This window comes from Mobula birostris, chromosome 1 (assembly GCF_030028105.1).
Source record: "Mobula birostris isolate sMobBir1 chromosome 1, sMobBir1.hap1, whole genome shotgun sequence".
Classification (NCBI taxonomy): Eukaryota; Metazoa; Chordata; class Chondrichthyes; order Myliobatiformes; family Myliobatidae; genus Mobula; species Mobula birostris.
Window position 1 is genome coordinate 217,000,436 of NC_092370.1, and position 26,402 is coordinate 217,026,837.

At 43.9% G+C, this 26,402-nt stretch overlaps 1 protein-coding gene across 1 annotated transcript in view; it reads right to left on the bottom strand.

Moving 5' to 3' along the window:
- Positions 1-24,878, bottom strand: part of LOC140204676 (homeobox protein SIX4-like) — a 32,614-nt gene extending 7,736 nt beyond the window's left edge. Inside the window, exons 1-3 of the mRNA XM_072271369.1 lie at positions 24,143-24,878; positions 18,641-18,999; positions 18,305-18,526 (exon numbers count right to left, since the gene is read on the bottom strand). Coding sequence (XP_072127470.1) covers positions 18,305-18,526; positions 18,641-18,999; positions 24,143-24,876 — 1,315 coding nt within the window. The 5' untranslated portion in view covers positions 24,877-24,878. The remainder of the gene's footprint in view (positions 1-18,304; positions 18,527-18,640; positions 19,000-24,142) is intronic.
- Between the last annotated feature and the right edge of the window lie 1,524 nt (positions 24,879-26,402).

Below are 26,402 nucleotides of genomic sequence, written 5' to 3' on the forward strand. Positions count from 1 at the left end.
TGAAATGCAGTGTCTGTCTTTCAAGATCCCTCAAAACTTTTTAAAGAGTCATCACTGTCAGTCAGGGTATTGAGTATACAAATTATGGTGCAATTCTAAAAGACACCAATGAGGCTTCACTTGGAGTATTGTGTACAGTTCTGGTCACCCTGCCATACAAAAGATGTTACTAAACTGGAAGGAGTGCAGAAAAGATTTATGAAGATGTTGCTAGGGACTGTGTTTCGGGAGAGGTTGGATATAAGATTTTTTCCTTGGAGTGTAGGAAACTGAGAGGTGCTAGGAAGGATAGACCTTAAGAGATCCTGGACTACCTGAAAATTATTGCAAATTTATTAATCTAAACTTCCCAGCAGGCATTCACAGCATAACACTAACCAAATTACTCATCAACAGGAAGATTGCACAGAGAACAAAACTATTTCTTCTTCTTAGATATATAGCACAGTAACAGGACCTTCTGGTCCAACAAGACTGCATCACCCAATTACACCCATGTGACAATTAACCTATTAACCCATACGTTTTTGGAATAGAGTCATAGAGAAGTATAGCACAGGAATAATCCCTTCGGCTCATCTAGTCCATGCCGAACTATTTAAACTCCCAACTACTATCAACCTGCACTGGGGCCATAGTCCTCTATACAGCTACTATCCATGTACCTATCCAAACTTCTCTTAAATGTTGAAATCGAGCTTGCATGCACCACTTGTGCTGGCAGCTTGTTCCACACTCTCATAACCCTCTGACTGGAGATGTTTTCCTTCATGTTCCCCTTAAACTTATCACTCTTCACCCCTAACCCATGACCTCTGGTTGGAGTCCCACCCAACCTCAGTGGAAAAAGCCTGGTTGCATTTACCCTATCTACACCCCTCATAATTTTTATACTTCTGTCAAGTCTCCTGTCATGGTCCCGACTGGCAATTCCCCATCTTGCTATTACCTCCTTAATTGGGCCTTAATCCCCTCGTCTGATTTCCAGTCACTCCCAGTTCCACTAATTACAGCATACCTGGTTCCCATGAGCAAACATAGGATAAAACTCGGGCGGCGCAGCCATACTTTGCCAGTTTGTTGGTTGACTCTAGTGTGAATAAAACTGGTTTCCTGATTCCTTGGGACTGTCAGTTCTAAGCTCCGCATCATTTCCTGGATACTCTACATAAACCTTGTCTCCGTGTAAAGACTCTCCTGGATACTGGTTCCCCGTTCGCAGCGGTGCTAATGCCTCACGACTCTGCCTCCACGCCTGTGTCCTGCACTTGGGTTTGTCCTCAGCCTCGTCCTTGCAACAGAATGAACTGGAACCCTATGCTGGGGACCTAGGGAAGTGCTGGGCCTTCTTATTACAATGCTCTTTGGTCTTTGAGCAACAGCCACATACGTACACCTCAGACAGATCAGAGATTGCATACATCATGGGGCTGTTACGAGGGGATGCCTTGGCATAGGCCACCGCGATCTGGGACAACCGTCCAGAGGTCTGTTCCTCTTTCCTCTCCTTCGTCTCCGAAATGAGAAAGGTCTTTGAACAGCCCATTCACAGTAAGGACACCGCTAAGCGCTTGCTAACTCTCTACCAGGGTTTGCGAAGCGTAGCAAAATACTCCATCGAGTTCCGAACATTAGCAGTCGACTCTGGGTGGAATGACAAGGCAGGGCCTCTCAGATAAGATAAAAGATGCACTGGCAGTGAGGGATGACGCGGACAGCCTGGACTCTCTGATCCCTCTAGCCACTAGGCTCGATAATTGACTTCAAGAGCGCCTGAGAGAAAAGACCAGTCCCTCGGGTCAGCCCACATCCCACCCTACCATCTTCAGCCAGCCTCCCGTCCCCAGCCGCTCCAATTATAGCTCCTGCTCCCACCGTCCCCACTACCCTGGGGGAGGAACCGATGCAGCTGGGACGGAACAGTCTCTCACCGGTCGAAAGACTTCGGAGACGGAGAGATGGGGATTGTTACTATTGCGGCCAGCTGGGACATTTCCGGGATACCTGTCCTCTGCGGCCAAAAGGGAGGGCTCACCAGTAGAAAGGGGGACCCTGGTGAGCCAGGCGACACTCCCTTCAGTCCCCCAGACCCGGATGCAGATCCCGGCTACCGTGAACTATCAACGACAGTCCCTGTCTCTATCTGCCTTGGTGGATTCTGGAGCCGAGGGAAATCTGTTGGACGAGGACATAGCCTTCCGGGCCGGAATACCTCGGGAGCCGTTAAGTACCCCTCTAGAGGCCTGGGCGCTGGACAGGAAACTGCTGGCCCGGGTTACCCACTGTACGCCACCCCTGACATTGATTCTGTCCGGAAACCATTGAGAGGAGGTACAGTTTAATCTCATCCATTCCCCTCAAGCCCCTGTAGTTCTAGCATATCCCTGGCTGAACCACCACAACCCCTACTTCAACTGGTCTACCAGGAGGATAGCCAGCTGGAGCCCGTTTTGCCACACCACCTGTCTGCGGTCGGCTCCATCCCCTAGGGAGGCTACCGCGACCCTGCCTGACTTGGAACCCTTCGACTTGTCCTTAGTTCCCCCGGGATTAATAAAGTATGACTATGACTATGAGAATACCATGACCTGGGACAGGTATTCAGCAAACAATGGGCTCTCTCCCTGCCTCCACACCACCCGTATGATTGTGCTATCAACCTTCTCCCCGGGGCCTAGTTACCCACCAGACGTCTTTATAACTTATCTCGACCAGAGAGAAAGGCCATGGAGAAATACATCAGTGAGTCCCTCGCGACGGGCATTATTCGACCTTCATCCTCCCTGGTGGGCGCCGGTTTCTTCTTCGTAGAGAAGAAGGATGGGTTGCTTTGTCCCTGTATTGATTACCGAGGCCTAAACAATATAACAGTTTAAAAATAAGTACCCACTACCCCTCACTAACTCGGCATTTGAACCGCTTCACGGAGCCACCATTTTCTTGAAGTTGGACCTTCGTAGCACCTACCACCTAGTCAGGATGAGGGATGGAGACGAGTGGAAGATGGCCTTTAATACACCTTTGGGCCACCTCGAATACTTGGTCATGCCGTTTGGCCTCACCAATGCCCCCGCTGTTTTGCAAGCCCTCATCAATGATGTACTGAGGGACTTTATTAATCAATTCTTGTTCGCCTACCTAGATGATACCTTAATATTTTCTAGCAGCCCCCAGAAACACATTCACCATGACCGTCTAGTCCTCCAGAGACTGTGGGAGAACAAGGTATTTGTGAAGGTGGAGAAATGTGAGTTCCACATCCCTTTGGCCAGCTTCCTGGGCAACATCATTGAGAGCGGGCAGGTGAGGGCAGATCTCAAGACGATCTGGGCAGTGGAATGGTCCAGACCCACAACCCGCAAGCAACTTCAGCGTTTTTTGGGGTTTGCAAACTTTTAACGCTGATTTATCAGGGATTACAGCTGGGTGGCAGCACCCCTTACCCGACTTACCTCGCCTACCACACCTTTTTGTTGGGACTCCGAGGCTGATTCGGCATTCACTTCCCTGAAGAGGCAGTTCACAACCGCTCCCATCCTGGTCCAACTGGACCCCTGCCGTCAATTCATTGTTGAGGTTGACGCCTCCGACTCCGAGGTAGGAGCGGTCCTGTCCCAATGTTCAAGTCCGGATGAAAAGCTTCATCCCTGTGCCTTCATTTCTCACCGACTGTCCCCCGCTGAGTGGAATTACGACGTGGGGAATCGGGAACTACTGGCGCGGCAGTCAAGCTAGCATTGGAGGAGTGGAGGCACTGGCTGGAGGGGGCGGAACACCCATTTATTGTTTGGACTGATCATAAGAACCTGGGATATATTCAGACCGCCAGACGTTTGAACTCCCGCCAGGCCCATTGGGCATTATTTTTTGGACGGCTCAAATTTTCCCTCACGTACCATCCAGGGTCCAGGAATGGGAAGCCGGATGCGCTCTCCCGCCAATACAACTCCAAGGAGGACACTTCCAGCCCAGAGACTATCCTCCCACCGTCCTGTGTGGTGGCAACCCTCACTTGGGAGATTGTCCACAATAAAGGAAGCCCAACAGGATGACCCTGACCCCGGCAATGGACCCGCCGATCGCCTGTTTGTGCCTGATTCCGTCAGATCTCAGGTTCTCCGGTGGGGGCACACATCTCGGTTCGCCTGCCACCCCAGGAGTGATCGGATCCTGGTTCTCCTGTAAAGACACTTTTGGTGGCCTTCCATGGAGACGGATACCCTTTCCTGTGTCTCTACATGTTCCGTCTGTGCCCGTGGAAAAGCCTCCCATCGGCCACCTGCAGGTTTACTTTATCCCCTACCTGTCCCTGGTCGTCCTTGGTCACACATCGCCCTAGATTTGTCACTGGTCTACCCCCTTCACATGGAAGCACCACTGTACTCACTGTGGTAGACCAGTTCTCCAAGACGGTGCACCAGAGATCCCAACACACTAAACTTTGTAGCCCTCCCTAAACTCCCTTCTGCTCAGGAAACCGCAGACCTTGTCATTCGCCACATCTTCCGCCTCCATGGAATCCCCGCAGATATCGTCTCCGATCGAGGTCCCAATTCATCTTGCAGGTATGGAAGGCCTTCTGTGAAGCCTTAGGTGTCTCGCTCAGCCTGTCATCCAGCTTCCACCCACAGACGAATGGGCAAACAGGTCAACCAGGACTTGGAGGCGACGCTACGTTGTATTACAACCAACAAACCATTTACCTGGAGTGATCACCTCGCGTGGGTTGAGTACGCCCACAACTCTCTGGTTTGTACTGCCATTGGAAGGACCCCTTCGAGTGCTACCTTGGGTACCAACTCCCGCTGTTCCCCACGTAAGAAGAGGAGATTGTGGTGCCATCTGTTCAGGCCCATATCGATCGGTGCCGCATGGTTTGGGAAGACACACACACGGCCCTGCTGAGATCAGCCGATTGCAATAGAACGACTGCCGATCGACACTGGACTCCTGCGCTTGAGTATCGACCTGGGCAGATGGCGTGGCTTTCATCCAAAGACATTCCTCTCAAAAACAAGCCTAAGAAACTCCACCCCTCGCTTCCTGGGACCTTTCAAGGTGGAAAGTATCATCAACCCCACAGCAGTCCGACTTAAGCTACCAAGATCTATGCACATCCACCCTACTTTTCATGTTTCCCAATTAAAACCACTTTCCGTCAGCCCCTTGTGTCCTCTGACCGAAACCCCTCCACCCGCCCGATTCATCGACAACCACCCGGCCTACACCGTCTGGCAGCTACTAGATGCGCGCCGTCGGGGCAGGGGGCTCGAATACCTGTTCGACTGGGAAGGGTACGGCCCAGAGGAGCATTCCTGGGTTCCCTGCTCCTTCATCCTGGGCCCCTCCCTCATCCAAGACATCCATCAGGACCATCCGGACAAGCCTGGATGATCGCCTGGGGGGTGGAGGGAGTACTGTCATGGTCCTGTCTGGCAATTCCCCATCTTGCTATTACCTCCTTAATTGGGCCTTAAGCCCCTCGTCTGATTTCTAGTCACTCCCAGTTCCACTAATTACAACACACCTGGTTCCCGTTAGCGAACATAGGATAAAACTCGGGCAGCACAGCCCTGCTTTGCCAGTTTGTTGGTCAACTCTAGTGTGAGTAAACCTCGTTTCCCAATTCCTTGGGACTGTTAGTTCTAAGCTCCGCATCATTTCCTGGATACTCTACGTAAACCTTGTCTCTGTGTAAAGACTCTCCTGGATACCAGTTCCCCATTCGCAGCGGTGCTAATGCCTCATGTCTCTGCCTCCGCGCCTGTGTCCTGCACTTGGGTTCGTCCTCAGCTTTGTCCCTGCAACATCTTCTCCTAATCTGCTACGTTTAAAGGGATAAAGTCTTAATAACTCAGTTCCTCCAGGCCCGGCAACATCCTTGTAAATTTTCTCTGTACTCTTCCAACCTTATTTACATCTTTCCTGTAGGTAAATGGCCAAGAATGCACACAATACTCCAAATTAGAACTCACCAATGTCTTGTACAATTTCAAAAATTCTAGTCTTCTTTACTCAATATTTTGATTTATGAAGGCCAATGTGCCAAAAGCTTTCTCTATGACCCTGTCTACTTGTGACACCACTATCAACAAACTATGGACCTGTGTTCCCAGATTCCTTTCTTCAACCACACTCCTCAGTACCCTACTGTTCACTGTGTAAGGCACTGGTTATTCCTACCAAAGCACAACACCCCACACTTGTCTGCATTAAATACCATCTCCCATTTTTCCAGCAGGTCCAGATGCCACTGCAATCCATGATAGACTTCCTCGCTGTCCACTACTGCCCCAGTCTTGGTGTCATCTGCAAATTTGCTGATTCAGTTAACCACATTATCATCCAGATCCCAGCACCGATGCCTGCAACACTCCACTAGCCATGGACCTCCAGTCAGAGAGGAAACCATCTACTACAACTCTCTGGCCTCTCCCAAGTTGCCATTATCTCATCCAATTTACTACCTGAATGTGAGAGAACATGAAAACTCCTGAAAGAGTGCAAATTATACCCGGGTCGCTCGTGCTATAAAGCATTACACCAACCGTCACACTACCATGCCGCCCAATGCTTCAGGTAATGCGGCAGTAAATGGTTCTGGGAGATGTACAGCCAAATTTCTGATTGACGTAAACTAACCCAGAACAGTTTCACTTTGACCCAGAGGTGTCTACTAAAGAAAGCAGTACTGCGTTATCAAATTTCCAGGCTTATATACTCCCATTGCAACATTATTGACTATTGTCACATGACACTGTTTCTTTAGAGATGCAGCATGGAACAGATCCTTCCGGCCTAACTAATTGCACTGCCCAGCAACCCACTTATTTAACCAATTAACCTACTAACCGCCATGCCATTGGACAGTGGGAAGAAACCTATGCGGTTAAGGGAAGGATCTACAAACTCCTTACAGAGGATGCCGGAATTGAACTCTTAACTCCAACGATGTAAAAGCATTGCGTTAACCGCCACGTTATCGTGGCACCCTGTTCTATGTCAACTATTCCATTAATGATGAAATGGAAAATCTTTCTGTGAATTTCTCACATTGTAATTGCATTCTCTCACTAATGGTGGGGCTGCAGCATCTTAGTTTGTCACCTCACTCTTTACTACTAGTATCAGCAGTAAATCGCAAATGTCACTCCACTCTTCAAGAAGGGGGAGGGTGTAGGCAAAACTCAGGAAATTATAGGCCAGTTAGCCTGACTTCAGCGGTTGGCAAGTAACTAGATTCCATTTTTAAGAATTAGGTTTTTGGGTACTTGGGGAATCTACTATTAAGGATGAGGTTTTAGGGTACTCTGAGGTGCAAGATAAATCAGGTATGATTCGCTTAAGGGAAAATCTTGCCTGTCAAATCTTATGGAATTCTTTGAGGAAATAACAGACAGGATTGACAAAGGAAAGTCAGTAAATGTTGTTTATATGGACTTTCAGAAGGACTTTGACAAGGTGCCACACATGAGACTGTTAAACAAGATAAGAGCCCATGGTTTTGCAGGGAAGGTACTAGCATGAACAGAAGATTGGCTGACTGGTAGAAGGCAAAGAATGGGAATAAAGCGGGCTTTCTGGTGACCAGTGGTGTTCTGAGAAGGCCAGTTATTTTCATGTTATATGTTAATGATCTGATGGCAATAAGTACTCCATTTTGAGTACCGTTGGCAGGGGGGGGGGGGGTGACCTACCTGGAGGTAGCAATGGCGGCTGTGCCCCTGGCACTGAGTCTGGCCCTGTGGCTCAGAAGGGTAGGGAACAGATGAGGATGGGAGCAGTAATAGGGGACTCTATAGTTAGGGGGACACAAAGGTGATTCTGTGGACATGAAAAGGAAAAACAGATGGTAGTTTGCCCCACCAGGTGTCAGGGTCCATTAAGTTTCTGAACGTGTCTGCAATATCCTGAAAAGGGAGGGTGAGCAGCCAGAAGTCATGGTACATATTGGTACCAACGACACGGGTAGAAAAAGGAGGTCGTGGAAAAAAAGGATACAAGGAGTTAGGAAGGAAGCTGAGAAGCAGGAGCTCAAGGGTAATAACTTCAGGATACTGCCTGTGTCACGCGACAGAGTACAGGAATAGAATGTGGTGGTGGAAAAATGTGTGGCTGAGGGATTGGAGCAGGGGGCAGGGATTCAGATTTCTGGATCATTGGGACCTCTTCTGGGGCAGGTGTGACCTGTACAAAAGGGATGGGTTGCACTTGAATCCAAGGGGGACCAATATCCTGGCAGTTATGTTTACTAGAGCTGTTGGGAGTGGTTTAAACTAATACAGCAGGAGCATGGGAACCAGGATGATAGAGCTGAGGACGAGTCAGCAGGTTTACATGTAGATGATGGGTGTAAGGAAGGACAATCCAATGAATGGGTACAAATGCAGACAAAGAGTTAAATTGTACCACAGAGACAAAATTCAAAAGGACGAAGAATGCAGGAATGAAGGTGCTGTATTTAAATGTGTTAGCATTCGGAATAAGATGTAGAGGTAGGTCTGTATGATGTTGTGGACATCACTGAGTTGCGGCTGAAAGGCGGCCATAGTTGGGAGCTTAACATCAAAGGATATACTTTGTGTTGAAAAGACAGGTAGGGAGGCATAGGCGGTAGTGTGGCTCTGTTGGTCAGAAATGGAATTACATCTTTAGAAAGAGGTGACACAGGATCAGAGAAAGTTGAATCTTTGTGAGCAGAGTTAAGAAACTGCAAGGGTGAAAAAAAAAACCATTATGGATATCATATATAGACCCCCAAGTAGTAGCCAAGATGTGGGGTTGAGATTGCAAAGGCATGCACTAAGGGTAACGACACAATTGTAATGGGGGACTTCAATACGCAAGGGGATTGGGAAAATCAGGTTGGTGTCAGATCATAACAGAAGGAATTTGTTGAATGCCTGCGAGATGAATTTTTAAAGTAGCTTGTGCTTGAGCCTACTTAGGGAAGGATTATCTCAGCTTGGGTGTTGTGTAATAACCCAGATCTTATTAGGGAGCTTAACATTAAGGAACCCTCAGGAGGCAGTGATCATAATATGATTGAATTACATACTGCATCTTAAGAGGGAGAAGCACAAGTCCGATGTATCAGTATTGCAACAGAATAAAGGGAATTACAGAGGCATGAGAGAGGAGCTTGCCCAGATGGATTGTAAGAGGATACAGGTGGGGATGATGGTAGAGCAGGAGTGGCTGAAGTTGCTGGGAATAGTTCGCAAGGTGCAGGTTAGATATGTCCCATGGAAGAAATGGTTCTCATATGGTAGGGAACCATGGCTGATAAGGGAAGTTAAGTACTGCATAAAAGCCAAGGAATGGGCATATAAGGTAGTGAAAGTGAGTGGGAAGTCGAATAACTGGGAAGCTATTAAAATCCAACAAAAGGCAACTAGAAAGCTATAAGAAAGGAAAAGGTGAAATATGAGGGCAAACTAGCCAATAATATAAAGCGGGATCTAAAAATATAAAGAGTAAAAGGGAGCTGAGAGTTGATATTAGACCACTGGAAAATGATGCTGGTGAGGTTCTAATAGGGGACAAAGAAATGGCAATTGAACTTAATGGGTATTTTGCACCAGTCTTCACTGTGGAAGACACTAGCAGTGTGCCAGTGATCCGTAAATGTCAGGAGCAGGAGTGAGTTCCATTGCTATTACAAAGAAAAAAGTGCTAGGCAACTTAAAGGTTTTAAGGTGGATAAGTCACCTGAACAAGATAGACTACATCCCAGAGGTTGCTGAAGAGATAACAGATGCATTGGTCATGATCTTTCAAAAATCACTTGATTCTGGCATGGTCCTCGAAGACTGCAAATGTCACTCTACTCTTTAAGAAGGGAGGAAGGCAATTATAGGCCAGTTAGCCTAACCTCAGTGGTTAGGAAAGTGATGGAGTAAATTATTAAGGATGAGGTTTTGGGGTGCTTGGAGACTAATGATAAAATAAGTCAAATGCAGCATGGTTTCTGAAAAGTGAAATCTTGCCTGACAAATTTGTTAGTGTTCTCCGAGGAAGTAACAAACACAGTGGACTAGGGAAAGGCAGTGGATGTCACTTACTTGGATTTTCAGAAGTCATTTGATAAGGTGCCACACATGAGGTAAACTTCTATGGCGTTACAGGAAAGATAGTGGCATGCATAGAGGAATGGCTGACAGGCAGGAGGCAGCAAGTGGGAATAAAGGGGGCCTTTCTGGTTGCCTGCCAGTGACTAGAGGTATTCCTCACGGGTTAGTATTGGGACTGCTATTTTTCACATTGTTTGTCAATGATTGATTAGAATTGATGGCTTTGTGGCAACATTTGCGGACGATACGAAGATAGGTGGAGGGGCAGGTAGTGCTGAGGAAGCAATGTGATTGCAGCAGGACTTAGACAAATTGGAAGAATGGGCAAAATGTGCCAGATGGAATACAGTGTTGGGAAATGTACGATATGTATTTTGGTAAAAGGAACAATAGTGTGGACAATTATCTAAATGGGGAGAAGGTTCAAACATAAGAGGTGCAGAGGGACTTAGGATTCCTCATGCAAGTTTAATTCACAGGTTGAGTTTGTGATAAAGAGGGCAAATACAATTTATTTCAAGGAGAATAGAATATAAATGCAAGGAGATAATCCTGAGCTTTCATAAGGCGCTAATCAGGCTACACTTGGAGTATCAAAAACAATTTTGGTCCCCATATTTCAAAAGGGATGTGTTGTCATTGGCGTTGCCAGAGGAGGTTCACGAGGATGATTCTGGGAATGAAGGGGTTAACATATGAGGAGCATTTGGTAGCTTTGGGCCTGTACTCACTGGAATTTAGAAGAATGCTTGGGGATCTCATTGAAACCTACCGAATTGTGAAAGAACTAGATAGGGTGGATGTGTAGAGGATGTTTCCTATGATGGGGGTATCCAGACTAGAGAGCACAGCCTCAAATTGAGGGGCAATCTTTTAGAACAGAGGTAAGGAGAAATTATTTTAGCCAGAGAGAAGTGAATCTGTGGAATGCTGACACAGACTGTGGTGGAGACCAAGTCCATGGGTATTCTTAAGGCAGAAGTTGATCGTTTCCTGATTGGTCAGGGCATCAAAGGAAATGGCGAGAAAACAGGCGTATGAGGTTGGGTGGGATCTGGGTTCAGACATGATGGAATGGTGAAGCTGACTCAATGGGCTGAATGGCCTAGTTCTGCTCCTATGTCTTACGTTCTTATCTCAGAATTGATGGCTTCGTGGCCAGGTTTGCGGATGATACAAAGATAGATGGAGGGGCAGGCAGTGTTGAGAAAGCAAGAGGCCTGCAGTAGAACTTGAAACAGATTAGGAGATGGGTAAAGAAGTAGTAGCTGGATTGCAGTCTGGGGAAGTCTATGGTTATGCACTTTGGTAGAAGGAATAAAGTAGTAATTATTTTCTAAATGTGGATACAGTTCAGAAATCAGAGGTGCAAAGAGGCTATGAGTCCTATTGCAGAACTCCCTGAAGATTAACTTTCATGTTGAGTCTGTAGTAAGGAATGCAAATGCACTGTTAACATTCATTTCAAGAGGATTAGAATATAAAAGCAAAAATGTAATGCTGAGGCTTTATACGGTGTTGGTCAGACCACATTTAAAATATTACAGCAGTTTTGGGCCCATATCTAGGAAAGGATGTGCTGGCATTGGAACAGATTCAGAAGATTTACTGGAATGATCCCTGGATGACACGAGGAGTGTTTTATCTTTCTGTACTTGAACGGGGGTGGGGGGGGGGGGTGTCTCGTTGAAACCTCCGAAATATTGAAAGGCCTAGACAGTGTGGACATGGAGATGATGGGAGAGGGCACAGCCTCAGATTAGAAGGATGTCCCTTTATAAAAGAAATAAGGAAGGCTTTTCCAGCAGGTTTGTTGAATCTGTGGAATTCGTTGCCACAGATGGCTGTGGAGCCCAAGTCCTTGGGTATATTTTAACAGAGGTTGATAGGTTTTAATGGCATCAAAGGTTATGGGGTGAGAGCAGGAGAATGGGGTTTAGAAGGAAAATAAATTTGCCATGATTGAATTGCTGAGCAGAGTCAATGGGCTGAATGGCCTACTACTTCTTCTATGTCTTATTGTCCTGTAGTACTACAGAGAAACTCCCTTGCTTGCTGGCCCCCCCCCCCCCCATCCATGTCTTCATTTCCTAAACTACTTTCAGTACTGTAGTTAACTTGACATAAAAATAATTGGAAGTAGAAAGGTATTAACAAATAAAAGGACTGAGTGCATAGTTTTAGAAACGGTGACTGAATTTTTTTGTGTAGGCTTTTCATTCTCCCTCTATTCCCACTTCATTCCATTTGTTTTTGACTGTCCATGTGAAATGAAATAGGATACAGTCAAGATTAAAAAAAAACAGAAGCAAAATTAAGAACTAAATCAATTAAAACATGAACATACATTTTTATATAGTGGTAAAAGATAGTTGTGTACCTTCCTTGCCAGCTCAATAACTCTGGTGAATTCTGATCTCCTGCATTTTCTATGTGGAAGTTTGCACATTGTTCCTGACTAAATGGGTTTTCCAGTTTTCTCCTAAATATATACTTCTGGTGTTTCTGTGTTACACCTAGTGAAGGTGACAAGTGGAACAACCATGTAGCTTTCAAGGGTATACATGATGGAATGGGTCACAGGGAAATTAGTGTGCGATGGGAATGACTGGTAAAAGAGATCCTCAGCTCAGCTGAGACAATGGATTGAGATTGTTAACAATTTTCTTCACACAGCATCCAAAGGGCAGGATGGAACTGATTCAGAAGGAGTTTGACTTGGGACCTAAAGGTAAATGTTTCAGTCTCTTTCACAAATTTCAGTTTCTAGCAAACTTCTACAGATGTACTGTGGAGAACACCCTAACTGGTTGCATCACCATCGGGGATAGAGGATGCAAGTATCAGAAAAGGCTATAGAGAGTTGCAAACTCAGCCAACTCCATCAGGCCACCCCATCAACAAGGACATCCTCAAAAGGCAATTCCTCAAAAAGGCGCCTTCCACCATTAAGGACCCCCATCACCTGGGACATGCCCTCTTCTCATCCCTACCATCAAGGAGGAGGTACAGGAGCATGAAGACATGCACTCACCATTTTAGGAACAGCTTCTTCCCCTCTACCATCAGTTGGACAATGAATCCATCTGATACACGATAAATCCGTACGCACTACCTTATTATTTTTTTCCTCTCCTTTTGCACTACTTACATAGGTGAAGATTTACTTGGGTGAAACTACAGGGAATCCATAAATAGACACTGAGTAAGTGGATTAACAAGACAAATACCAGAAAAATTAATACAGCTGGTGGTGGGGTGGATTGTGTGTAGAGCTTCAGAGAAAGAATGCAAGAGCTAGCATGGGAGAAGGAAAGCAAGTGTAGTCTAATTGCTAGGAGACTTCAGAAGCAGCAACTATGACAATGCGGGGGGGGGGTTCATGGAATCACTAAAAAGGTAAGAGTGGAATCAGAATAAATTTCAGATTGAAGCAGATGGTCATGTCAAAGGTATGCGACAGATCAAAAAATACAAAGTAATACACACAAAATGCTGGAGGAATTCAGCAGGTCATGCAACATCTATGGAGAAGAATAAACAGTGGACATTTCATTGAGATAAATGTCAACTGTTTATTCCTCTCCATAGATGCTGGTACACTGTTGAGTTCCTCCAGCATTGTGTGTGCGTCACTCTGGATTTTCAGCAACTGCAAGATCTCAAGAAATGCAAAGAAGAATAGTTCAGCCACACAAATTGTACTTTGTTATTAAATTTACATTTGTTTCAGAGTCTGGCTAAACCAAAATAGAGTGATTGAATGATGGTGCTGGGGGAAACACTAGTAGAGATTTGTGAGATGAGAACTTGAACAACTAACGGCATTGACATACAGGACATACTGCACTCCACCTGCCACCAACACTACCACCACACCCAGCCTCCAAGGATGAAGGAGTCACAAACAAGAGGAAATCTGCAGATGCTGGAAATCCGAGCAACACACACAAAATGCTGGAGGAACTCAGAAGACCAGGCAGCATCTATGGAAAAGAGTTCAGTCGACATTTCGAGCCGACAGTCTTCGGCAGGACTGGAGAAGAAAAGTTAAGGCGGGGAGAGAGCAACACAAGTTGATAGGTGAAACCAGAAGGGGGAGGAGTCAGTTCCTTTCTTTGAGGATGATGATGCTGGTAGATTTGGAAAAAGAGATCTGAGAGAATCATTCAAAATATTGGCAGGCCCAGGGGCCAGGAAGAGAAATTGAATAATGAACAGTTCAGTGATGTATGATTGGGATGGACACAGGTGTGACACAGGTTTGCAATGGACAGAGGCTCGAAGGGAGATGGAGAAGAAATTGGTTTGGTGGTAATGCAGAAACAAGGTTGAACTGGGCAATACCAACTGAATGAATGGTCTTCATCTTATAAATTAATGACTTCAACACACATGTCTGAGTGTGGGGTGGTGGGAGGGTGGGGTTAGAGGAAGAGGGATGCTAGGGTATAGATAGTACTGAATAGTCCTGGTCTGGTGAGCAAGGCAAGTCAAACCACGTCTGTGATAAATGAATCTAAGCATATTTCTAAAACGTGCTTATTTTTCAAAACTAGGACATTGGGAATAATGCCAGTGAAGAAGTGTTTGACAGCGAATGCAACTGAATGTATGTTTGATAAAGACAAGTTATTCTTTAGAGGAGCTGCAGTTTGCAGAGAACTGGAGACAAAGCAGAAACATTTTAATGGTTGAGCCTGGAGATGACAAATTATCTGGATGATGCCTTCAAAATATGAGGAGAGTGGAAATAGGGCATTTTATGCTGGAAAGCAAACAGGATTATTGTAAAGTTAAGACAGAGGACAAGATCAAACATCAAGGAAAAGGGAACTAGGAGAGATAGAACAGAAGGAAGGAGGGTGACAACAGAATCTTTTATAAAGATCTAATGTCCCTTGAGGAGACTGCTAAATAGTTGGGGTGCTAGTCCATCCAACTCATAGACATGTTAAATAGAAAACAGTATTTTCCTGTAATGCTCAAGTCACTGAAGGGTGGCACGGTAGTATAATGGTTAGCATAATTGCTTTACAGCACCAGCGATCAACGAGTGGGGATCAATTCCTGCCGCTGTCTGTAAGGCATTTATAGATTCTCACCATGACCGCGCGGGTTTCCTCTGGGTGCTCCAGTTTCCTCCCACATTGCAAAGGTGTTCGGTTAGGGTTAGTAAGTTGCGGGCTGCCCTGAGCACAATCTGCTCTAATTTGATTTGATCACACACATTTCACTGTGTGATTTGATGTACTTGTGACAAATAAAGCCCATCTTTCTGGAATTATACAGCATGGAAACAGACCCAAACGCCCAACTTGTCCATGCCAACCAAGATACCCAGCAAAGCTGGTCCTATTTGCCACCATTTAGCCTGTATCAGGGTTACCAACCTTTTTTATGTCATGGACACCTACCATTAACTGACGGATCCACAGACACCAGGATGGGAACTCCTGCTCTAAACCATTCTTATCCATATACTCATCCAAATGCCTTTTACATGTTGCTATTGGACCTGTCTCAACAACTTTCCTTAGCAATTAGTTTCATATGCGCACCATCTTCTTCGTGAGGAAGTTGCCCTTCAGGTTTCTTTTAATTCTTTCCCATCTCACATTATACTTACGTCCTCTAATTTTTAATTCCCTTTCCCTGGGAAGACTATGTGCACTTACTCAGTCTATGCCCCTCATAAATATATACACTTCTTTAAGGTTGCCCCTCTTTCTCTTACATTCAAAGGAATAAAGCCCTAGCTTGCCTAACCTCTCCTTGCAACTCAGACTCCTGAGAATATTCTCATTATATTCTTTGCACTCTTTCAATGGTTCCATTTAACATCAGAGAATGTATACAATATACAACCCGAAATTCTTACTCTTCACAGACATCCTCGAAACAGAAGAAAAACTCCAAGAGTGAATGACAGAAAAAAAGTAAGGCCCCCAAAGCCCTCCCTCCTCCCTCCCATGCACAAGCAGCATCAACCACACCCCCCACTTATTCCAGTATAAACATCAGCATTCACACCACCCAAGCAAAAGCAAAGACTCCAAAGAGAGACCATGGTCTACAGTCAATCAAAAACTAATTGTTCACTCCAATATATCAACATCCCACTGGCTCGCTCTCTCCCTCTAATAAAGGAAAGACAGACACCACTCCTTCCACAATGAGAGGAGAGACAACAGTCATCTTTCCTATTACAGGGTGACCACAAAACTGTACACAGCACTCAAAGTACAGCCTCACCAATGGCTTGTGCAATTGCAATGCGATGACCCAACTCCTATACTCACTTCTCTGAGCGACGAAGGCCAGTGCACCTATCACTTCCTTCACTAACCTGTCTACCTGTAATGCCACTTTCAGTGAACTATTTACCTCTATTCCTAGGAACCTCTTTTGGAGGTGGAAGTGGAAAAAGTACCTGTAAAGTGAGTGGGAAAAGGAAGAACAAAATTGATCATCTTAAATAGATGCTTATCCTTAGATTTCAAAAATCAATAAAACTACTTGTTGGGGAGAATGGTTAGAAATACAAGAAGAAATAAAAAGCTATAAAGGAGTAAAATTTTAAATTGAATGTTAATTTCAAATAGGTGGGAAAATTCCCTTATTCATGCCTCAAGGGCTGGAAAAGTTGCTGGATCAGTTCGTGCAACATCCGTCCTGTTTTAAATTATTACTAACACCATTAGTACAGCTCAAGTTAGAAATGAAAAAAAAATTAATGCCGAGAGCAGGAATCTATTCTGGTACCTGGAAGACTAACAAGTTAGTCAAGATGACTATCATAATTTGAGTGATACTAGACTGTTATGAGTTTGGTCCATCTTACCCTCAACTACACCTTTCCAATTGATTGGCATCCATTTGAACTTATTCATCTGGCAGATATTTAAAGCAGTTCCAACTGCACATTGGAAAAAGTTGCTAATGTACAGTAACAATATGATTATTTTAATTCAATGCTCTTTTAAATATTTCTTGGATTTTTAAACTGATAACAGGCAGGTTTTGTGAATGTACATGATTATATTTCTCTTAAGACAATTCCTTCATGTTGAACTAAACAAAGTAAGACCATAAGATATAGGCGTTTGTCCTATCAAGTCTGCTCTGTTATTTCCTCATGGCTGATTCATTTCCCTCTCAATCCCAATCTCCTGTCTTCGCCACATAATCCTTCATGCCCTAAGTCCATAAAATGACACTTGGCTTATGTTATTGGATTTCTGTGCCTGGAACCAAGTTTTAACAAATACAGACACAGAACAGTGCATGCTCAGTTGTTTAACTTTCATTTTAGCACTCTGCCTGTAAATGACATGGCTCGTTTCCAAGAAAAATTATGGATGACACTTACTTCCTATTGATTAATAAAATAAATCAGAAAGCAGGTACCAAAATCAAGGCTGTCATCAGCAACAAAACTAATAGGCAGTGAGTATTTGCTTTCTACACATTACCAGTATGCAGAACAGAATGGGCTTATTCTGATAGATCCTGGAGAGGTTTCCAGATACCTTTGATAAGGTTATTGGTGCATTCAATTCTGATCTAAGGTCAGACAAGGAAACTTGGTCTGCTCTAAAAACATAAAGAGCCACAGCAATAGAAGTTTAATGGTAAAGAACAGAACAAGATGTAAAGACAATTTTCCAAAGGGAATCAGGTTTTGCCAATGCCTTGTGACTTCCACCCAGTGACCTTGTTCAGTGACTGAACCATACTGGATAACAGCAATGCTGCCAATTTTTTTTTTGTATAGCAGTTGGTATTCACTATGCAAATACTGCACTCATCACATTTCCAGCACAGGTCAGGCATATGTTTCTTTTTTTTTTGTTGTTGGAAATTTTATATTGCAAAGTTAAATTCCATGATGCATTTTTGTTTTGTAGGTGAAAGTTACAAAACAGTTGCTCAAAGATTCAAAAGGATTTTTCCACAATATACATGTCCAAATACCAATCCAGTTAAGTAAGCTGATGATGTTTGCATGCAGCTGGTCAGCTGTTAAAGAATGAATAAGGCCTACACTTGTCAGACATGATGCTTTTCAGCTCAATAGTGCCACCTCCACAAAGTGCTATGTCAATTTTATCAATACATTGCATTTGGCATTATGCAATCAAACTAAACTATTCATTTTTAAGAGTTAAGAGTTCAAAATATATAGACATTGTCTAGATCAGAGAAAAGGAACTGCAAGTGCAACTTGCCTTGAGATGAAGTAGCAGAGACAGAAGGCAGCTGCAGTGAAGGGATCCCAACATTTCCATTAACCAAGTGGATATTATTCTCCGAGTTCTGGAGCTGCACAAGGCTGTACTGGCTTACTTGCGTCGGGCCTTGGTTCACTTCTGTAGAACCCGAAGGTGCCTCTTCTTGAGAGGGAACGATGTGTACATTTTCAGTTTTAATTTCTGTGCCATTAACAGAGCCTGGGAAGAGTACACATTAATTTGGATTGGAAAGTCATAATCAAACAGGATGCCATTTCTGACTAGTTTTTAAATGATCTTATTTGAAGAACAGCAATTCTTTTAATCACTTACCATTTGAAATATTATTAACCAGCACACTTGGAGTGGTTGCTACTGGACTTAAACTTATTGCTTGGGCATTTCCTAATGACAGGCCATTTACAAGGACGCCAGTGGGTCCTTGAATGAAAGAACCTCCATTGTAAAAAACGGGAGATCCATTTGAAGTTACTAGGTTTCCATTCAGTAGTATGCCAGAGGAACTCTGGGAGGGCTTCAGTTCCCCAATGTGATGCATGCACATGCCTTCTGGATGAATATGGATATTGGATTGGTTCATTCCTTCAGATGGATTGGATAGTGGCCGAGGTGACATGTCATCTTGACCCTTGGTGGATTCATCCTCAGTGCTGTGATTACCATCTGACTCACTGTAAAACAAGATGAGAATTACTCATGCTATGTTATTAATCTTTATTACAGGAGAACAATATTTTAAAGCTATTCTTTAAGAATATTTCATTTGGCATAATAGGGTTGGATAGTATCTTAATCCTTTGTCCTACAAGTGCAGAACATTAGCATGATAGCATATTTGCAAATGACATGCATCGAACTTCTAAAGCTAAACTGGTAGTGACCACCTAAAATTTCTGCTCAATAATATGTGAGCAAATGTGATGCATGAACATGGCTTGTGGGGTGTGGATGAATATGGATGTTGGACAGGTTCATTTCTTCAGATGGATTGGACAGTGGCAACTTCATTTTATATAATATCTGATCCCAAAATAAATATATAAATTATCAATTTCACCTTCAAGTGGTCCTAAAAATGAAATTGAACTTTAATTTTAATAACTAGATAGGACAGAGGATCACTCAAATCCACTAAAAATACATTATATATAGAAAAAGATCTCATACACCACATAATGAGGGTATCTGCTTGAAATGTACACTTCAACAAATATCAGAATAAACATTGTTTTAAATTTACCATAAAGTGATTTTCCAACATACTGAGCTAAAGGAGAGGCTAGGTCATCCGGAGATTTAGAGCATTAATTATTAAATCCTATGAGCAGTGCTTCATCAACTTCCGAATGATGGGATAAAGACTTTCTGCTTTCTGCTAACATGGCTCCAGAGGTGGAAAAGAATCAACGGTAATTCAGTTTACACTGGACTTGGGATATAATGCGTTCCAACTAATAATAAAGATAATACGATTGACAATAACTCTTTACTTAAATTGATACAGAGAAGTGTACAAGAATACACAGGACACAGACACTTTGGTGTATATATGCCGTGTGTAGGTATATAGAAGTTACAAAAACGGGTGGTGCTGGGGCATGAAAGCATTGTGGTTCAGTTATTGGACTAACATACAGATACAAGAGTTTTGAGTCCCACCTTGGTTGCTCAAATATAAACTAACACTATTTCATAAATCTGGAATAAGGACATCTGTAATAGTGATCATAAAACTGAGGAAGTTCGCAACCAGCCCCTCAACTTTACACCAGGTATGGAGTATATCTTTATTTATTTGTGTTTTATAATTAAGTTCATTTACCTGCACAGACATTTAAAATAAATTTATGTTCACAAATGACTTTGATCACTTTGAACATTGAATGTCTCTGAATCTCAAGAAATATTTAGAAGTTCAAAGCCTTTTATGGTAGTGAGAGGTTAAAAGTACATCAGTGTCTGAATTGTATAGGGAGTGGGTCCTTAGGATCTGTCACCTGAGGCCTAGTCATGGCTTACAAATGATACAACTTTTTGGAACAACTGTATCCAGACCTCCAGGAGAAAGGCTCTGGGACACTACAACCTATGTGGTTCACTGATATCTTTCAGGACTTGAAAATATGCTATGCAAAGCTGGTATGAACTACATGTGACTGCAGATACACCTGAGTGTTGTCTCTTAACTGCTTTCTGGAATAATCAGCAAAGTCATCATTTGAGGCTGAGGGAAAGTAGATAAATGCCAGCTTTCTCTGAATGTATAAATAACTGAGGCTGTAGTTAGATCCATTCTCAGTGAGTGATACAACTTTTATTTTATTTAAAGGTAGAGCACAGTCTTCCCAGCCCAGTGAGCTGCATCACCCAGCAACCTACTTATTTAACACTAGCCTGATCACAGGACAATTTACAATGACTAACTGGTACGTCTTTGGACTATGGAAGGAAATCAGAGCACTCAGAGGAAACCCACGCGTCCCGGGGAGAGTATACAAACTCCATACAGATGGACACCAGAATTGAACTCCAATGCCTTAAGCTTCGCACCAGCAGCTATGCTACCTTAACGCCCCACTTATAGAGTACCCCAAACTCAGCCCACCATGACTCCCACAACTGCACTTCTTGTAGTCTCCCAGGCGCATTCTTCTGGAAATTTGGGTACAGTCGTTCCAAAAAGTTGAATCGCTGTAAGCAGTGACTGGGCCTCAGGTGACAGATCCTAAAGATTCACTCCCCACACAATTATAGAACTGATGTACTTTTAACAACTACCAAAGGTTTTGAACTTTTAATTATTTCTGTGATTCAGAGACATTCAATTTCAAAGCTATGGCCAACTCCAACCTGAGCTCATGCTGAGTCCTGCAGTGCGGTGGGAGGTTGGTCAGATGTCCAGCTGCCCTGCAGAGCACACAGGAGGTGAACCGCACACGACATAACCGGTAGTAGTTTTCAATGGAACCGCCTTCAACTATCCAATAGTATTCACAGTATGCTAAGATTCATTACAGTTTGTGTATTGCAGTCAATTTACTTGCAATGAACACCCACAATAACAACATAAGTGTCCTGGAGTTTCTTAACCCAAATGATCGAACTTTGAGTAAATGTTGAGGAAGGAATAAAGTTTGGGTGCGACACTGGTGACAACTAAACTTCTCACCTTTAGCGTTACCTAAGCCGCAGCTGGGGCTTCAGTTTGTTTAAAAGGCAGGCAATATCTCCGATGACATAGCAAACCTTTAGCACTTAGGCTCCAGCTACGAAAGTGGGATGTCAAAACTGAAGCCCTGGGCTCCAGCTACGAGACAGAGTCAACGAAGCACAATGACCAGGAAGTTACTCTGAAAATACGTCGGCACAATTGTGAATGATTATAGACAAAACAGCAGGAAGTATGAAAAGGATGGTGCAGAGCTCAATACATGAAGACCGATGGTTATGCAGCTTTCTAGAAAAGGTGAATATTTCCACTATAGAGCAGAAAGGCTCACTGCAGTTCTTATGGGTGTCTTAAATAATGAATCATTGACAACCATTAGTAATCACTTAGACTGATTTCAAAGTATGTAAGATAGACAACTGGATTTCAAATAACTGGGAAAAAGGACTTGAGGTGATAAACAAAAAGACTTCATGCCTTGAATGGCTAGGATTTAGAATATATTTCCTGACAGGATGGTGGGTACATTCTAAAATTGCTAACATGTGAAATTGTTAAGTACCCAGGGGTTACACAAACCGCAGGGAAATACTGAGAGAAATGGGAATAATTGGATCATTCTTCAAAAGGGGCAGCAGGATGATTTTTTTTCCATGTTATACCATAGGAGAGAGCCCCCTCCTTCCCACCTGCTAATCAGCAGGTACCATTCATGTTCCTGGTAAACTGGATTCCTTGTTTACTTTCCCAGTATGTAAAATATGACAGTAGCTAAAACTAATACTAATAGATATGCACTTCCTATGGTTGTATTTATCCCTTTAAAAATAAATAACAAGACTATTAAAACAAACCATGCAAATTAATACCTGCAGCGATAGTTCTCAACCTTTGATAATTATCCAATAGAACTTCATTAATTTTAGGAGATGCACCAAGAAACAAATGTCTCAAAAAGTTAAAGTATTTGATAGTTGGTAAAGAGCAACAACGCCTGCTTCTATTTTTACAGTTAATCATGATACAATGTTTTGTTCAGAGGGCATCATACACCATTGTCAGACCAGAAATTTACATTTATGTTTCAGCTTGAATTTGCTTTCCAGATATTTGGTTTGTCGGGTTATTTTATGAAGATTTGAAACTATTATTCTTCATCGGGTGCACAGTGATAAATAGAACAACCTATGTCATTACGGGCGTACAGAAGCTTTCAACTGACTTTCATGATTTGAAGACCACAAATTACCCTGTAAACAAACATTCTTTAGGAATGCTTCCTGTTCCTTGATATGTTTCTAGCAAATTCTTATTATGTTACGGATTCGTCTTTCCAGTTAACATTATTAAAAATATTTAGTAAATCAAATGTCTGTTGAAAACACAATTGTAAAGATGCGCGATCACTGTTGAATCCCCAATGCTCCATTATCCATTTAATCTTTACGTTTTAGCAGAGTCCTCCTTTCGGACTTTCAGTTTGGACTATAAATACCACCTTCGAATACTTCAAGCGCTCCCTTCGCAGCGGCGGCTTTCTTCCTCCAGCCATCGCGATCAAACAACCCCGACAGTACAACTCAGTAAAGACTCCTATGACCTTTAGGTCTTACAACGTAATAAAGTTGCAACTGAGTAGTTCTTTACCAAATCGTACCGACGATTCACGTAAGCGTCCATGTGTGCCTGTTTAGCACCAGGTACCTTGTGAAAAAGCAATAAAAAAGTAGGAGACAATAGTGGCTGATGAGTCAGAAGCCCGGTTCCTTACTTGTGGAATTTGACTTTCCCTATACAACTGAAGGCTGCACTGATCGAGTACAAAGGCGTGCTTTACCTCGTTTACTTTACTAATGCCCAGCAGCAGTTTCTTACATCACCATTTGAAAAGAATACAGTTCGAACTTGTCGCTCGACACTACCTCCGCCAGGTGCGCACTCACCCCTCAAATACAAAAGCATTTCGACAACTTCATGCAGCAGGGAAAAACGAATCCGCCACACTGCATTAGATCCCCCACCCACCCACCCCCAAAGAAAAAAAAGGGGTAAAACAGATAAGAATCAGCTCAATCCCCCATCTAACAGTGGAAAAGGGAGAAGCACCCTAGAGGTGCGAGTTGGTGCAGGAAGAGTTCGATGGAAGAATAAGCAGCAAACTTGCTGCCGAGAAGTGAACTCGGCTGAAATTCGAGCCGAATGGGAAAGACTCAGGTTTCAAAACAAAGCCAACAGCCCGGCCATGCTGCAAAGCAGCTTCAAAAACACCCAAAATAACCAGCGTGGACACACACTCGGTGCTTTCTGTCTTTGAGGAAGAAAATCAGAATAACACACAACAAACGAATGGCCTCTTTGTTCTCTCTGCTCTTGTTTTTTTTAAGCAGAACACTTCCCTTAACAGTTCGTGTGCAGCCCTCCTCTCGGAGGCAGCGGTGGCGGCCCCACACTGCCCACTGGCCCGCAGGCTGGGCCGGGGATAAAGACTGGGGTAGTGCCGAGGCACACTGCACACCACCAACGATCCTTCGGCGTGATCCTTTGTAACTTTGAGGTAGGAAATAATGGACAAGATAAGCGCCATTTTGTGGCATTTAGGAAGCGCCCCCTGACTGGGAAAAGTTGGGAAAGTTTTGCTGCCTCACCTTTTCGACTGCGTTTCCGACGGGTTTCGGTCCCGCTGGCGCCTGTTTTTGAACCAGTTGCTGACCTGGGTGAGAGAGAGCCCCGTGATCTTTGCTAAGTTGCGCTTCTCTGCTGGCGAAGGGTAGCGATTCTGCTTGTACAGCTCCTTGAGCGCGTTGCGTGACTTCTCCTTGAAGCAGTAGACCCTCTCCTCGCCGTCCCATATGGTGCGGGGCAAGGGGAACTTCCTGCGCAGTCTGTACTTGTCCACGGCCCCCAAAGGCCGGCCCCGGACCTTCTCGGCTTCTGTGTACCGGGCTTTGTACCACAGGTCCTGCAGCGAAGTGTGGCACGACGCGTCGAAGTTGTGGCTTTCCAGAATGCTGTAGAGTTCTTTGTATCTGTGCTGGTGGAAGGCCACCAAAGCCCGTGCTTTTAAGATGCTTTCGTTGCCACGTAGCAGATCGCTGGGAGGCAGAGACCAGAGAAACTGGGCTAAGCGATCTAGGTTCCCTCCTTGCTGCAGAGCCTCGCACACGCACGCCACTTGCTCCGGGGAGAAAGTCAGAGCGGACGCGGGGTTGCTTAAAAGTTCAACGGGAACCTGCTCGGTAATCTCCGGGCTTGCAGACAGTGCATTTACTTCAGGCTCCAGAGTGGCTGGAGAGCCCAATACATTGATCTTTGGCTGCAGGCTGCCGTTCTCCTCTTTAACCTCAAGTGTGCTGGTGACTTCGCTGGAAGCGGAAGACATGATTCTCCTTTCCCCCCCCCACCCTCCCAAGTTACGCCCTAAAGCGCTCTTTTCTCGGCTAAATTTAGCCGATCAGGTTTTCCCCCCCATGCAGATGACTATCTCCCAGGATGGATCTGTGTGTTTTCAACGTGACGGCGACCTACTCTGCTGTAGGATCGGATCGTCCTCTCTACTAGTGATTGGTCAAATTTTCCCGAGGGTGGGTCCAGACAGATTAAGACCTGGTCGTTTCTATGGAAACTGTCAATCAGCTGAAATTAAATTTCCCTGACTTTCCGGGAGAGAAAGTCGTAGCTAATAGGATGTCTCTTTCTCCATAAATCTATGGATACTCAAGATTGTTTTCAATTAAGAAGGATAATAACATTTTGCTAATATTACTTATTACATTGTGGACTTTGCGAACTCTAGGGAAATCAAGAGTTTAACTCAGAACGAATGAATTTGTAAATCATATTGGAATGGTTGAACATTTCGTTTCTTTACTCTTATTTACTCATAAATATACGTGTAAAAAGTAAGTAATGACCCTTTGACAAATTAGTTTACGTTGAAGGGGTCTGATTAATTTTGTGTCAGGTTTGGGGAGAGACTGCAAGTGCTTGGAATCTGGAGCAGGAACACAAACTGCAGGAGGTCCGCAGCGGGTGAAGATGCATTTGTGGAGGAAGAGGGACTGATCGACGTTTCGGGCGAAGACCCTGCACCAAGACCTTGAGAATGGTAGATTTGGTTTGGATTGCGTCTTTCAGTGGGATAGAACCGGAAACGATTCTTATCAGAACAAGACAGCAGAAACTGAAGCAAATAACAAATTCAGCCAACGGGAAAGAGTTGAAATCGCTCGATGGACTTGGCTCCAGGGACTTACGTTTCTTGCGAAGTTTATCTACGGCCCCCTTCCGGTTCATTCTTCTTTCGTGGTTCATATATCCATGAATTCTGACGATTTCCTTTCATATTCGTTGATATTTTAATCTTATATTCCCCGTCTTGTTTTCCGTCGTGATCTCTAGTTCAAGCCCACCTTGCACTCTTTTATGTATAAATTTCGGTTAAGGATTTTCCCCCGATTTATTTTTAACCTCGATTTGTTATCCATCGTGGTTAGCTATTTTTCAGTTGGGAATCACTTCTCATGAAAGCTGTTAGTCTCCTATTGAAATATGCTTTATTGTTGTATTACCTTGATAATATTTTTGTCCTTTTACCTTTCTTCGGACACTGGCCCATTGTTGGCTTTTTCTTTGGTCCATACAAAAGACTGAGCAAGTTGAGAATCTTTGAAAGTACTGTAGAATAAAACAAGCGGAGATCTTTAATCTATTACCTTAAAGGAGCTTTATATCTTATTTCATTCCTCTTCCAGCCACTTTAGGATTAGCTGCAATTATGAATGATTGTATTTTTTAAACTCATTATGAAATACGCCTAGTGGCCACCTTATTCGGCACAACCGTACACCTGCTGGTTAACGCAAACATTTAATCAGCCAATCTTGGGGCAGCAACTCAATGAATAAA